The sequence below is a fragment of the Varanus komodoensis genome, unplaced genomic scaffold (genome assembly GCF_004798865.1).
Source record: "Varanus komodoensis strain SLA01 unplaced genomic scaffold, ASM479886v1 scaffold5, whole genome shotgun sequence".
Classification (NCBI taxonomy): Eukaryota; Metazoa; Chordata; class Lepidosauria; order Squamata; family Varanidae; genus Varanus; species Varanus komodoensis.
The window spans coordinates 15,705,810-15,721,538 of NW_025336087.1; the positions used below are offsets into that span (position 1 = coordinate 15,705,810).

The 15,729-nt window shown below is 38.0% G+C and overlaps 1 protein-coding gene across 9 annotated transcripts in view; it reads left to right on the top strand.

Moving 5' to 3' along the window:
* ATG10 (autophagy related 10) overlaps window positions 1-15,729 on the top strand; it is a 194,267-nt gene that overhangs the window by 153,901 nt on the left and 24,637 nt on the right. For 7 of the 9 annotated variants that reach the window (XM_044446024.1, XM_044446023.1, XM_044446020.1 and 4 more), the window contains one exon: window positions 2,649-2,746. In XM_044446024.1, the coding sequence (XP_044301959.1) occupies window positions 2,649-2,746 (98 nt within the window). Of the gene's footprint in view, window positions 1-2,648; window positions 2,747-4,719; window positions 6,644-11,494; window positions 14,463-15,729 lie in introns of those variants that run through there. The other 2 variants (XM_044446028.1, XM_044446027.1) reach the window with 2 other exon arrangements.

Sequence of the window (15,729 nt, forward strand, 5' to 3'; positions counted from 1 at the left end):
CTTCAGCTTCAGTATCTGTTCTAGAGAACAGTCAGGGTTGATTTCCTTTAGGATTGACTGATTTGACATCTTTGCACTCCAAGGGACTCTCAGGAGGCTCTTCCAACACCACAAATGTAAAGCATCATTTCTTCAGTGTTCAGTCTTCCTTCTTGTCCAGTTCTCACATCCATTCATTGCAAGTGGGAAAACCATAGCTTTGACTATACAAACTTTTGTTGGCAAGGTGATACCTCTGCTTTTTAGTATGCTTTCTCGATTTGCTGTAGCCTTCCTCCCAAGGAGCAAGTGTCTTTTAATTTCTTGGCTGCAGTCCCCATCTGCGGTGATCTTGGAGCCCAGGAAAATAAAATCTGTCACTATCGCTTGATCCTAAATGTGTATGTTGACATACCTGTTTGATACATTGGTATAAAATCATGGTTCATGACAGCATTTTGATTGGTATATCCACTCTTAGTGAATTTTAAGTGTACTAGTAGTGTATTTTATATATTCAAATAAGAATGTGATCTTTTTGTAACATTAAGACTTATATGTAAGAATTGACATAACCATGTTTACTATTCATTAAAAATAAATAATTTGAAATAATACTTTATTAGTATTTAATGCATTTTATTTATTAAATTTGTTTAAAGGTCACCCATTAGCATCACACTTTCTGATTAGCTTTTTGGAATATTATCACTTGAAGATATAGGATGAAAGTATAGTTTGTCTTGGTGTATGCTTTGTTCTATATATAAATGTTGGCCTTGGTCAAATGATTCATTTTGCATGGTTATGATTTTTTCACAGTAGTGTACTATGTTCAGAATCTAGTAGAGTATATGGATACAACTGTAGACCACCAATAAATCAGAATTGTGACACAGGTATGGAACTGAGAGATAATCCCAGCTTCAACAAGACAACTGTTTAGCATGGCAGTGTAGGTAGCATTTTATCCCAGAGTTGTTTCACAAGAAACACACTTTCTATAAAGAATTCCTTACATGTGCTAACCTTTGAGCTAAGGGAAACTACTGTTGGGGAACATTTCCTCTCTGTGGCAGCTCTTTAAGACTAATTAGGAACTCAGATTATTATTATATAATGTCAACAATTCCAATCACATATTTGTAAGATATTGATAAATCTGCATGCTGTAATCGTTACTAATTTCTGAAAGGGGCAAAACTCATCTTAAATTCTCACTGTTTTTTCTAAATTCACTTTCCTGCTACCACCACCATTAACTAGAATTCCTTTCAAAGCCTAATTCTTATATAAATAGCCCAAAGCTCAAAGTTCTTCCTCAATAGATATAGATAGATGCACGACTTGTGAGAGATAGCTTAGATTAGACAATGATCTAGTGGATCCCAGCCCCCTAATTGAAGATCAGTGATCCTAGATATAATAGATATGGGATCAGGAGGAGAACTTTAAAAAATTTTTGGTTCAGAAAGGAAGATATCAAGGTTGCATCCAAAAACAGTCCTCTGTTATAAAGAACTTATTATTTCATATTTATGAAGACTTTGAATCTGCCCCATTGTAGAATAATCAGGCAAAGAACACCATTTCATACAGAATAGCAATTAAAATAAGAAATTGAAATTATCTGTTACCAATCAATATAGCTGTAACAACAGCCTTGCCTCCTGGCACAAGGCTTTCATAGAGTACCTGAAAGACAGCCTGCTAGCTATGGCAGACATAAGGAAGAAGTGAGTTCTGTATCAGGAATTGACTTTCTTTCTGTTTTCCATTATGATCTACCATGGAAAGGTTCGTAGAGAATATCACCAAAATATTTTCTACTGTTTCCTATATGTAGAGTTACTTAGAGCATATGGCAACTGGCCCATCGGTATTTGCAGCTTGTATCTCATCATCACACATTGCAATATAATCCTGTTTTAATACAAATAACTTTAGTTTTTTATGGTTGCCTTTACTTCAGTTTTCATGTTTTCATTTTTCTGCATTATGAAGTTATTACTTGGAACTGCCAAATAGAAAATGGAGAGTTTTGTCCTCCACTTTGAGTGTGTTAAAAATATATATAATACAGAAACGAATCTGATAGCAACAGGATCTCAAGATGTATCTTTACATGACATTCAAATGTTAATTGGGCTAATAAATCTTATTTATTTCATAGACATGAAAATGTCAGTGGAATAAAACTATTTATCCACAGGATAATGGCCTCATGACACCTGATAAATGCCACGATGGTAGTTATTGAAAAAGTATCAGAGTTTCCTTTTATTTGTCAAAAACAAATACTCCAGCAAGGATCATTTCTATTTTCAATATGGTAATTACATCAAAATATTAAAGTTGAGCCAGTGAGCAGGATCCAAGAGTAAGCACCAATCATCCCCTAATATGAGTGCACTAAATAGCAGCCAGTGGCCATAATATCTGGGGATAATGGAAGTGGTAGAGCTAAACATGGAAGGTACCATGTTGGGAAAAGCTGCTATAAAGGTATGACAGTTAAAAACATTGATGACCAAGGTTGACCCAAATACTTGCTGTCCTCCCCAACATACTGGTTGATTTTGCATTTGCTTTTGAATTATCTGTATTTTTTATGTTTATGTGTAGATATGTATGATTAATCTCACGGTAGGGGATGTGATATTTTTCAGATGGAAGGCCTTTACCTCTGGATGAAGTATGGAAAGGGGTGCATGAATGCTACAGGGATCGCCTCTGGCAGGGGCCCTGGGACACCATTACACAACAGGTTAGAGGTTTCTAATCTATTATAGCAAAGTGGATGACTTATGGCCTCCAGATGTTTGAACCTACTGTTTCCATAATCCCTTACCATTGATCATGCTGGCTACCACTGATGAGTGTTATAGGTCAATGCCTAAGGAAGGCCATAGGTTGACCTCTCATACAATATAACATGGAAATAATTTACCTGAACTATCATGCATATACATTAAACTAGATAATTTACTGATCCAGTGATAAAGATAAATTCTGAAACTGATTAAATGCATTTGGTAAGAATAGGATACATGAAATAATTTTAGAGGTTTTAGAACACAATTTTTAAGTGCAGTTCAAGTAGGCAATTGGCTAATGAAAGCTATACTCTAATCTTCTTGTTACTATTGAGAAGCTTCCTTCCAACCATATGGAGTTCTAAAATAGCCTTGTAGAATTTATTTCTCTTTGCAAATAATAATTCACTGAATATGGAACACTTCCCAGTTCCATTTTGAATAAAAATAATCTTGCAGGAGAAAGTATTGTTAATACTGTATTGAAAAAGACAAGAGATCTGTAGCATACTTTCAATTCAAGCATGCCCTGATAAATTAATATTAATTTGCAAACTATCACAAACAAAATTGTGAGCTGCCCCATGGCTTCGGCGAATGGGGCGGCATAGAAGCTTCATAAATAAATAAATAACTGTATTACTGAAAATGGGACTCTTTAATTGATTGGAAAAAGAGAGAGGACCAAACACACTGTGAGGCAGGTGCTGTATTACAGTAAACATGCCCATAATAATGATCATTAGTGCACACTATTAAAAGATCAGCTTCATAATAAATGTGGAAAATGAGATGCAAAAATTGTAAAACTTAAAGGTATTTGAAAAGGAGTAAAAGAAATGTGAGCATGCAGGTCTTTTCTAGTTTTTTTTTTTTTCTTTTACTTCTTAAGAATTTGGATAGAAAGGGAGACTAGAATTGGCTACCCCAGAATTGATGGGAGAAAAATACTCCTTTTCTTCCTGTACCTTGAATTATAGCAAGTACTGACAGTGTTATAGGCAGTAACAAATTAGATACATGTTTAGCATTGAAATGTATCATCAGAATGGATCAGTACAGTTTCAAGCATAATGTTCTAGTATTTCATTATTAATTGATTTAGCTGCTCAAAATTATTTTATTTTTTCATGTTCAAAGATTTTATATCTGCACATTTTCATTTTCAATTTTGTGAACTACCCAGAGACCTCTGGTGATGGGCAGCATAGAAATTATACACATTATGGAGCATATGTATTTATCAGATAAAATCACCAATTTGCTTAACACAGGTTCAGAAACTATTCAAGTAATGAAAAAAGTAAATATTTTTAAAATGTGGTTTTATATAATCCAGACTTTGTAAAAACATGTCGTTGATAAAAGAAAGCAGACAAATTTCATGTTTGAAATATGGAATACCTGTTTGAGTTTCCTCTTTCTGCTTCACACAAATACATACAAAATAAACGCCATTGGTACCCTTGTTCACAATTATCTAAATGCTTTGCATTAGAAGTACCTGCACTAAACCTTTCCTTGAGTAAACTAAGTTGTGAGTGAACAAGTTCTTATTCACTAAAGCCTAATCAATAATAGGATGTATAATCAAACACACAAAGCTAGTAGTTGAGTAAGCTAATTACAGTGAACAGCTTGAGCCTTGCTGTCATTGTGTTGCCAAGAAAAAAAAATTATTGAGTCATAGAACCAGTTCACATCTTTGGCAGCTCTATTGAATTCTCCCAGCATGATCATCTTTAGGCTTGCATGTGCTATCAGTTGCATGGAAGTAGACTCAAAGAGCCAGAGCCAGATTTCATTGCAGATATCAAGGCTGGTAGAAGCCGACTCTTTCCTGCCCTTGGCGAGAGATCTGGAGTGGGGAAAGTTAGCTTTTCCAGCTCCATTAAGTGTACCTAATTCTGGATCTAACCCATAGAATTCAGGAGGGCCTTATAGACCATCTAATTCACATTCCATGAGGGAGGACCAGCTCTTGCACATTACAGTCTGCCCAGATTCGTATGATTCTGAGGAGGAGGTAGAAGGGCAAAGGTAAGCCAAAAACTTTGCAGTTTCAAGGTTTTCTAGTGAAGACCCTCAGCCTATGAGAACCAGCCTGTCTTAGAGTGAGGCATTGCAGAGCTGGGGAAGGAGGTGATGGAGAAGGTTTTCTTTGACCCTGTCAGAAGCAAACAGGTGAAGCAAGCAGCAAGAGCCACCCTGAGGGTAGAGTCAGAATCTTAATGGGAGGGCAAGAGGGTAAGTTTCAGTTTGGATTCAACTCTTTACATAGTCAGATTCTTCTTCCACATCTCAAGGAGAATGTTATTTGGATTTATGTTGTTTTATAACTTAGGTTTTGATAAAATAACTGTGCTTCTGACGTTTCATCTGAGTCTACTGGAAAGGAAAAAAGGGGGAGAAATCTGTTCACAACAGAAAGCTGCCCACCTTCTGCTTGGAAACCTCCAGTGTGAAAGAGCCCACCACCTATTTTCTTAACTGATTGCTTTGTTGAACTACTCTTAATACCCAGATTTTATCCTAACAATAAACTGAAATCTACCCTAACCCACCCCTGACTTTAAGCCAATTAACACTAACTACCCTGTGCGTCAGAGAAGCATGTAATTCCAGTGTTTAGGTGCTAGAAAAATGCTATCATGTCACCTCTCAGTCTAATTAGCTCGAATGTGTTCTTCACACTGCTGACCATCTCTCTTTTGCTGTTCTTTGAACGCATTCTTATTTGTCTATGTACTTAAGTATGGCATCCAGAACCATACTTAAAATTACCACACTTGGGTTACAATACCTAAGAGTTTAGATGACGTCATATTAGTGCAGAATAAAGTGGAAACAGTTGTTTAATGAGATTTGGAAATTATGATTCTACTATTATCTATCAGCAGGTTTGAGAGGGCTTACAGGCTGTACAGGAGGTGAAGAAGGCAAAGCGTCATTGCAGAAGTAGAAGTTTAGTGTTAGATTATGACCATTATTTTTTAAAGCGCCCTGGGAATATGATTGAAGGTTAGTATAATTCTACTTAAAAAAGGAGAACATAGGAAGCTGCTATCTGCTGATGCTAATAATAATGATCATAGTTAATAAAGATTGAATGTTCCCAACTTCACCCTAGGGGTGGATAGGCCATATATCAACATTCTATTTCCATGCAAATCATGGAAACCTGGTTTATAACATAGGCCATCTAACTCAGTATATTGCACAATATTTTCTATACTGTGACAGAAGGTTTCTAAAGTTTCAGACAGTATTTGTTTCCAGGTCTAGTTGGAGATGCAAGGAATGAACCTTGGACCTTCTGCATGCCAAGCACCCTCTATGCCACTGATCTGCTCAACTTTAGAGTGGCATTCTTGGTGCTTACATTTTCTTGGTCCATTTTTAGGCTAGATTTCAGTGTTCTGGGTTGTCCAGATCCATTTAGAATCTTGAGATTACTGTTGTGAGGAGATGTATAAATCCTCCACCTTTTGATTTTTCTATTCATTGTGAAGACCCTCACTCTAGAATCGCAATCCTTTTATATAGGGCAGGTAGTAAACATGATTCCTGTGGTTTACCAGCAGTCAGCAAGGTTCAAGAGTGAACAGCATGTCAGTGTCTTTAAATGCCAAGATTCAATCCAGTCAGGATTCCTGGGTCACTACTGAGAGAAAGGCAGAGAGACATGGCTCATGTTTTGCACGTTTTCTGTGTAAAATCCCCATGTTACTGGCATATCCACAGCAATGGTATATTCTGTGTGTGGTATGGAACACAATGTGTTCCGTGTGGGCCAGTGTGCATGATACTCATTTTGCAGCAAAGTGTCTCTAAAATTTAAGTGTATGATAGCCAAAGACCTACTTGCAGGTAGAAGCAAAAAAAAAAAAAAAAAAAAAAGGCTATTAGCCTTGCTGGCTATTTGCTGCATCCTTTACCAGAGGTAGCATGTCTAAGAATACCAGTTGCTGAGGAGTTTGGAAGTCAAAATTCTTGTACTCATACTGCTTGGGGAGTCTTGTGAGCAGCTGGTTTGCCAGCATGTGAACAGAGTGCTAGATTGGATGAATGGCCCATTCATCTGATCCAGCATGGCTTCTCTTATGTTCTTGGGCACAAAACTGGTTACCATTGGCAAATTGACTTATTACTCTTAACAATGATTTTACACAAAGAATGTGTTTGAAGGGTCAGTTTGGAAATGGTTTAGCATATCTTTTATTCATTCATTTAGTTAATCTTGAAAATATAGCATTCTTCACTGAATTACTTGCTTTCCTTCTGTATTTTATATGGCCTGATCCAGCTAAGCTGAAGTAGGGGGACTCAGGGTGATTCAATCACACTGTTATGTGGGATTTGCCTGGCATACATCCAATTACTAAGAGTATTTTGCATTATGCATTGAGCTAATAATGAGAGCAGCATAAGGAAGAGGGAGAAAAACCAGATATTCATAATCTAGCTGTGCTGATCCAAATACTGTGCTAGACTTAGGTCAGATGGTTCTGCTCAGCAGCACTGGCTAGCTGCATTATTGGACTATTTAGAATGTTTTTATCTTCTCTGATGATTCCTATGTGAAGGAGAAGCTAGGATGTTAATACAAAGGAGGAGACATCAACATCATCATGAAGACCAATGGTAGAAGTTATAGCGGGACTGAACCCAGGCTAAAACTTGATATATGGAACCTGAGGCAAAGTCTGTCATCTTAGTTTCTGAGGTAGTGCTGCCATCAAACCATGGCTTTTTAAAATTCTGAGATGGAATAATAAATGTAAACAGTATTTTACTAAATGCCCCAAGAGAAAAAGATGACTCATTTTAGAAGAAATTATTGTTGTATGTAGTCAAGTTTCCATTCAAGATATTTGTTTTACAGCCAAGAGGGCAAAATTAATTGATTGCAAAGGCATGTTCATATTCTGATCAAAATCATTTATTTGTACCATATGTAGTTGACCACATGTGAGAGGATTTCAGTTGGAGGCCATGATAATGGTGATTATAAGATTAATAAAAGTCTCAACATAGTATAGAAAGAAGAATTGGAGAGGGACAATGAAAAATGCATTTCATATAGATAGCCCCAGGTCTTCAGTCATTGACATCTCTAGTTAAAGGATCTCTGGTGGTAAAGCTGGAAAAGTTATCTTCCTTGGAATCACATTATTGCAGATTTAGTTCCCTATCAGTTGCACATGATAATAAGCTATGGTTTACATTAACCACAGTTTCTTGTTTTTGCCCTGAATTGTCCTAAAAATAAGCAAACAAACTATGGCTTGCTTCCATATTTATGGTTTGTTTCTCTCACACTGATTTTTGCCAAGCAGCAATGTGGTTTCATTTTCAAGGTATTCTTTCTGGGTGTCTTTGATTCAGGGCAGACAGTTGTGCCAACAAACTAGGGATAAAGCAAGGTTCTGGTTTCAGACATGACAATTCATGGATTAAATAAAGCAGACCAACAACAAACTGTGGCTTCATTTTGTGATTTATAGTTGGTTAAATAAGCCAGATTTCAACAAATCACACCATGGCTTACAATTATGTGTGAACTAAGTCAATGACTCTGAAGATATTTCAGTGCAGTGTTGTTTCTTTCATGTAAACAAATCAACATCTTATCTACACCTCTTCAATATTAACATCAAACTGGACAATTTTTCACATTAATCTAGCAGCTACTGTTTTTCAATATGTGGTTAAGAACCTGAAAGACATGTTCTTTATAGCAGTACAATAATTTTGCCCATTACATCACATAATTTATGGCAGCATTAAACACAAAAATCAATAAACATTATTTCTAAAATGTCAAGTATGTTAATGGTGCGGAGTTTAAAAACATACAGAGATTCTTGACTGTTTCTGAAGAGAGAGTTTTGATATAGAGGTGCTTAAACACAGCAAAGTGAAAATTTGTTAGGGGCATATTAAATCTTCCCTGAGCCATCAGAATGAATGTAGGTAGCTATTCTTAGACATAAAAATCTTCCTGGACATACTGCTGAATTTTGTTAAGCAGGAGAGGTTATGTACAGTATAGCTTAACAAAGTGTTGCTAAGATTTCTTGCTACATTTCTTGAGTTTCATCAATAGCTGCCGTAGAACACGGGCTCTTCTGGAAAATCATTTGCAGTATCAGTACTATGGCAGATAAAGTGCAGCTTTGCATATCATGACAGCCCTTCATAGTAAATTGCCATGATGGGTTGCCATGAAGCACTTGGCAGCCACAATGAGTGTGACAAACAATCAGGCTCATTATGGCTGATACGGTTCCTCCTCCCCCCCCCCCCCACCGCCATCCCTTTCATTCCTCCAGGTGGTGTTCTGGGCACACCACAGGGAGGAACCCTGAGGTTCTTCTCTTCAACAGTTGTGAATGTGACCCAATTTTGTCTCCAGGAGCAGGAGGTAAGGGCACCTTATGCACTCCATACCTTTGCCCCATTATTGGGGCAGCCCTGCTTAACAGATCACCAGCTCTCATCTTCTGTCTGGAAGCAAGTTGCTCAGGAAGGATCTGGGACCTGGCTTGACAAAGGTATTCCAAGAACAGGGTATCCCCACTGAGCCCATGGCTCCACTCCTGCCTATGTTTTGGAAAAAATGCTCAAGTGGCTATGGTGACAGAGGGGTATGCATTTTTGGGGGCTGCCCTATTTTCAGGGCAACCATATGAATTGCACACCTTTCCTACCACAGCTACCTGAATACCTTCCTCCAGGCCAAGGGCAGGGTGCTGGCAGATGTTTTTAGTGAGCACACTCAGAGAACAGAGCATCTCTGCTGAGCACATCTGCCTCCTCCTATGCCGCTACTTGGGAAGAAGCTGCTCTGGTGTGCTCTGGGTTGGGGAGTCCCATGTGCACAAAAGCACTTTTCTCCGAAGCAGGAGTGAGGAAGGGCTGTTGGCACTTGCCCCCTCCTTCTCAAGGCAGAAACTGCTAGCTGAGGATCCCTTCATGCTCCCACATGAGAGGTTTTGTCTCAGCTGTGACCAAGAGGGCACCATTCACTTCAAGTACTGTTCTGATTGCAGATGAAACTGTCAATATCATAATTCACATATACAAATTTATGGTACAACCACTTGTGAAAACTGTATCTCAATGAAGAGAAGATAGAACTAGAAAAGGTGCAGCCAGAAAGGGCAATGTAGCAAGTCCCCTATGAAGGAAGGTTACAGCGTTGGGGATCCTTTATTAAGAGAGATGTGTCCAAATTATGCATGATGTGAAGCAAGTGGAGACCCCTCCCCTCCCAAGCTCTAATTCAACTTAACAGAGGAAATCCAAGTCTTTGTGACCTGGAGGTTCCCCACACCTAGGGTAGAGTTTAAGAGTGTGCAGGGATGTATCAGGCAGGAGAACCTATTGCCAATTAGCCTCCCTTCACCCTATTGTTTTTTAACTGATATTTTAATTAGTGCTAAAATTCTTTTCCTGCTATTTGGTTTTAGATTAAAATATTTGTGCTTAATACTGCTTAAAAGAAAAAAGTGTGTTACAGCACTATAATGCTAATTTTAAAATATTTTTTAGAAAATGAATCTCACTGCTTATTAGTCACTACTTGTTTAGCAGTGTTTTTTCCTAACTAAACCACACTTCTGATCCAAAACAAAACTGCTGATTTTTTTAACATATCCCAGGTAGTAAAGGGCAATCACAGTTAAATGAATAAACACTTAGTATTAATTAATTGTGTGCTTGTGGTATGTTTGTTCATTTTTGAACAAAATGCTTGGCATGTTATATTGCTTTCTTTAATGGTGAATTGGGCCTTCTCCACCTAGAGCAGCTGTGGCCCACCCACTGGTACAGATTGAGCATAGCAGAATGTATACACAGAAAAAAGCACAGTATCCATGCTAGCATGTAAAACAGTTGCAATTCTGCCTGCAGCACAGAGTGGAAGAGTGCTATTAAAGGTTTCAAGGTTAGGTTCTAGGAGCTGTGTGTCTGGAAATTCATCAAGAAAGTGCTAAAATGCTTTTTGTAAGATTTTCAAAAGCTTTAACTTTTTCTTGTATAAACTATACATTTTCTTCAAATTTGCTAGGTTGTCTTGCATCTTCAGTAAATCTTGCAGCTTCAGAACATATTTTAAACTTATTAAAATAACATGCAAGATTACCAAATAGTTGATGACAAAATTAATTTTTGGCATGTATTGAATATTATATCATCTGTTTATTTTTGTGAAAGGAATGTAGTGCCAATTCTAAGAACAAAAACTGGTCTACCAATTCTACAGTATAAACTTTTATTCAAATGTTTAATCAGCTACAAACTTTAATCATAGTTCAGTAGGCATACTTTAAGGAGGAATATTTATTGTTGCTTAATTTATAGATCATAGATAGCAAATTACACTATTCATTTGAGAGATCTATATAAAATCTTCCTTAAACAACTAGAAAAATAACCAAAGTCAAACATATGATGGTTGCACTCAAAACTTACTGAATTCATTACCTTGTTAATACCAGAGCAAGTAGCCTTTAAAGCAGATATGGTTCTCCATCTAGCCTTACAGCCTCCATGTGGCAGGGCTGACCTCCAAACTTCATCAACTGGAGAAATCAACTTCTTCGCATGGAATTCCTGTTGTTATCTCAGAGGGGGACCACTTGATGACTCTGGATAGATGTTCAGCTTATATTGCATGTGTCTTCCCCAAGGTGTCAACGCACACAGCATGAATCCAGGGACTTGCCCGTACTACGTCTTCTACTACCAGGGAATATAAAGATTGTCTCCAGCTTAGTGGTGCAGGAGCAGCTTTGCTGTGCCCAAGCTTTCTTCAACTTTGGACATGCATTGAAGTCTATCCCTGTCCAAAATGTGACTCTGAGCTCCAACCTTGGCTTTAGCCATGGGACTGGATGATACCATATTCCTGACAGTGAAGGATGGGCTTGTTCCCTAATGTCATTCATCCCATGAAGACCTGGATCAAAGAATATTTGGCCAGGGACATTTGACCTTCCGCCTCAAAAGTGTTCCCCACCCCTGCTATAAAGCTATGTCATTTTCTTTGTATACATGTTACACTGAAAAATATATATCACTTTAATGAAATAGCAATTGACATGTATCTTCTGGAAACTGAGTTAAACTTTCATTAATATATATATGATCTGCTGCTGTACCTAGTTTATATTGTTAATGAGGCTGGAAGGGGCTTAGGAAGCTTGTTAGATGGGGCATTTATGGTATATTTAAAGTTGTATGTGGAGTGGAAAGGGGGTTGGTCTCTGTGTTATGCATTGTCATTTGTTTCTGTTGCTCCAGGTCCCAACTAACTGGATGTAGTTCAGAGCCTACGTTTCCCTTCTACAGGGTTATAATGCTCTTTATTTTTACATTTGTTTTTATGCAGGGGGTACTGAGGTGTAAAAATATGGAGCATGGAAAAAACTCAGTTACAGCAGTGCAGTAAAACAAGGGGTGGGAGAAAGATTTGAATCAGAGATCTACATCAGGTTCATAGGAATTCCATGCTGATAACATTTTGCAAGGGCTATTGGAGAATTAATCTTGTTCCATTTGCCTTGTCTACAAAAGGATACACTATAACAAATGGAACAGTCTTTAAGGTGCTGCAAAGGTGCTCTGTGCTTTTGCTACAACAGACCAATACGATGACTGCTCTTCTGGAAATTCTTGAAAATGATGGTACACTAAAAATAAAAGTTCTATGTGCATGTGCACAGAGAGAGAGAGAGGCACCAAAAATAGTTCTGGCTCAGTTGGTTTCTGTTGCTGAACAAATGCTTTATCGCAAAGCTGCTGGCAATTTGTCATTGTGTGTGTGCGCGCACGCGCATGCATTCATGAGAGAGAGAGAGTTGAGGGAAGTGAGTGAAAGGCCTTCCTGTTTCTATGGCAGCTACTAGTATATTCAGCTTCACTTAATCCAGTAATATTATTAGGTGAAGCAATGTGTAGAATTGAATGTTTCAAGTCATGCCTTACTTTTCTAGGCACAGCAGTCTCTGCTGGCAGTGCACCTCTATTTTAATCATACAGTCAAGTGCAGAGCATCTTCCTAAACATTGGGGATGGACGGGTGCTTGTTTTGCATGATCAAAATCTCAGGATCAACTCCCAGCAATTCCAGTTAAAAGAAGCTCAGGTAGCAGGGCTGGAAAAGATTTCAGTGCTGCCAGTTAGAATAATTATGGGGCTGCTTGTGGTCTAACTCAGTTATAAGATAGCTTCATATTTTCATTATATTCATTTAAAAGGCAGGATTGTGGCTTAAAATAATCTTCATGGTTAGTCCTTTACTTTATAATAATTGTATTTATATTTTTCCCAGAGAAAGTGTTCTAGTTGTTGTTCACTATCCTTATGAAGTTTGGTATAGAAAGAATATGTCACCTTTTCGTATTGAGGATTCAGTTCTTGCATACCAAAACAACTCTGCTTCAAACCCTCAGTAAACATGTACCAGAGATCAAAACAGTAAGCATGCTGAGTTCTGTTGCTAGATGCTCTTGATTGAAAAGAGGAGCAGAAATTTGTTAGCAAGGTAAAATTGTAATTAAGAATATGCTTGTGAAGAGCATAACATACATTTTCTTACACTGCATTTGACCAATTTTCACTGCAGATTTAATACTGCTGTTACATTTTCTTTGATGACTCAAGTAATAGGAGTTGCTGTATTACTTTTAGAACACGAATGGTTGACTTAGGCTGTGGATGAAAATGCTTCATTTTTTTATAATAAACAATAGCCCAGTCTAACTTCTGAGAAGTGAGGCTGTTGCTTTCTGCTCATGGTGATCCTGCTACCTTAACACAGAGAAGCTTTATTAATAGTGCCTTTTTATCTATAGTAACTTGTTTGGAAGTGTTTTTTGAAATAGGAATGCACAAACAAAAATGATCTTTGTTGGGCTGTTGCAGTCTTATCTTCTTCAACAATTGTTTTGAAGTCAACATGGTAGTACTGACTTTTATCTCATCACTGCCTCAAATCTATAACTGTTTGAATCTCTACAAGGCATAAACATCCCACTGCTTTTTTAAAATCCTAGTTGAATGCAGTTTCTTAAGCATACATCTTACCTGGCTTAGGTATGTTTTGGGCTGGTGAATCTTTGGGAGTTTATTCAGAGATGGTCAGATGGATTTTGATAATCATCTAGTCCATCATTTATGAATCTGCTGATTTTCAGCCTGAACTAGCTTTGTGCCTATTTGGATGACAGGTCCAGTATACTCTTAAAATCCAAGGTGTCATATTGTCTTAGTTGTTTGCTAAAACCAAAGTCTTCAACTATTGCAGACCCAGGACAGCATCCAAGCCTACCACTCTGCTCATGCCATTGCTGTAACACTTGCATCAGTAGTAATACCAAGTGCAACACCATTAGTTTTATGCTGGGATGATAGGTATTCTGGGGAAGCCCATTGTACCAGCATGTAGCCTTAATACACTTGGACCTTCAACATTTGAGAACTGCTGCTAATAAAACTTGTTCCTCATTATTTCACCCTGAAAGAACTGCTATAATGCTGGAATTACTGTAGACTCATATCTGTACACATTAACTCTCCCAGACTAGAGAAGAATATTTACTCTTGCCTGCTTTAATGTGCTACTGTCAGCCCTATTAAAAGGATGATTGCACAAGATCCCAGTCAATGGGTGCCTGTCTGTCTGTCTGTCTATCGCTCTTATCAATCATCCCTCTACTAGGGTCTTGGGACTGTTTGCAACAAAAAAATAAAATAGAAATTAAAATAGCACAGCATGCAGTATAAAACACATTAAAACCAATTAAACATTAAAATAACAGAAAGATAAAAGGGTTTTTGCCTGGCACCAGGCGAACCTCTCTGGGGAGCGTATTCCATAATCAGGGCACCACTGCAGAGAAGGCCCTCCTCCAGGTAACCACCCTCATAATCTCTTTCAAGGAGAGCTCCCGAAGAAGGACCTCCACCTCAGATCTTAAGGGGTGGGAAAGCATATGGGGAAGGCAGCGTTCTTTCAGGTATCTAGGGCCCAGGGCGTTTAGGGCTTTATAGGTCATCACCAGCACCTTAAATTGGGCCTGGACTTCAGTGGGCAGCCAGTGTAAGCATTACATGAGAATATCTGCCAGTCCATGTTAATATCCTGACAGGTCTATCCTGGACCAACTGAAGTATCCAGACCATCTTCAAGGGCAGTCCCATGTAGAGCACATTACAATGATCCACTCGGGAAGTTACCAGTGGATGGGTCATTGTTGCTAGGCATTGCTCATCCAGGTATGTTCTTGTGGTGTTGAAGCAGTAGCAGCAATGAAACATCTTCTGCTATACTGCAGCATTTATAGAAAATGCAGAAAGAAATTGATTATGCCATTAATAACAGACCTTTATAGTAATAATTCTTCCACTTTGATATCAATTTGTTTAAGGGATATATCCTTTATGTTACTGGAAATGTTGCCAGTTTTTTTTTACTACAAATTAGAGAATTCACTCACCCTCTTGAGTGAAGATATTGTATAATGTGCACTTGTTTAGACTGTGTTTTTATTTTACTATTGTTATTTTGATTTGTTTATTATTTTCCTGGTTTATAGCCATAAAAAATGTACAAATGAATATATAGGCAGTCCTTGGGTTACAAATGAGTTCCACTTCTGGGAAAATGGAAAATCATCTTTAAATCAAATTTGTATGTATGTCAGATCACATATAATTGGCCCTCCGCCTATAATCGGCATAGCACCCTAGTGAAAGTGGAAAAACATAAATATCTCTAACCGCCGCCTCCCCCCCACCCCAACTCACCAGGGCCTTCTCTTTACAGCAAGGAAATGCCAGAGGGATTTCCATCTCCAGATGAGCAGGGCAGGGAGGGATGCTTTGGGGGCTTTCTTTTCTCCCCTTTTGCTTCCTGTTTCTC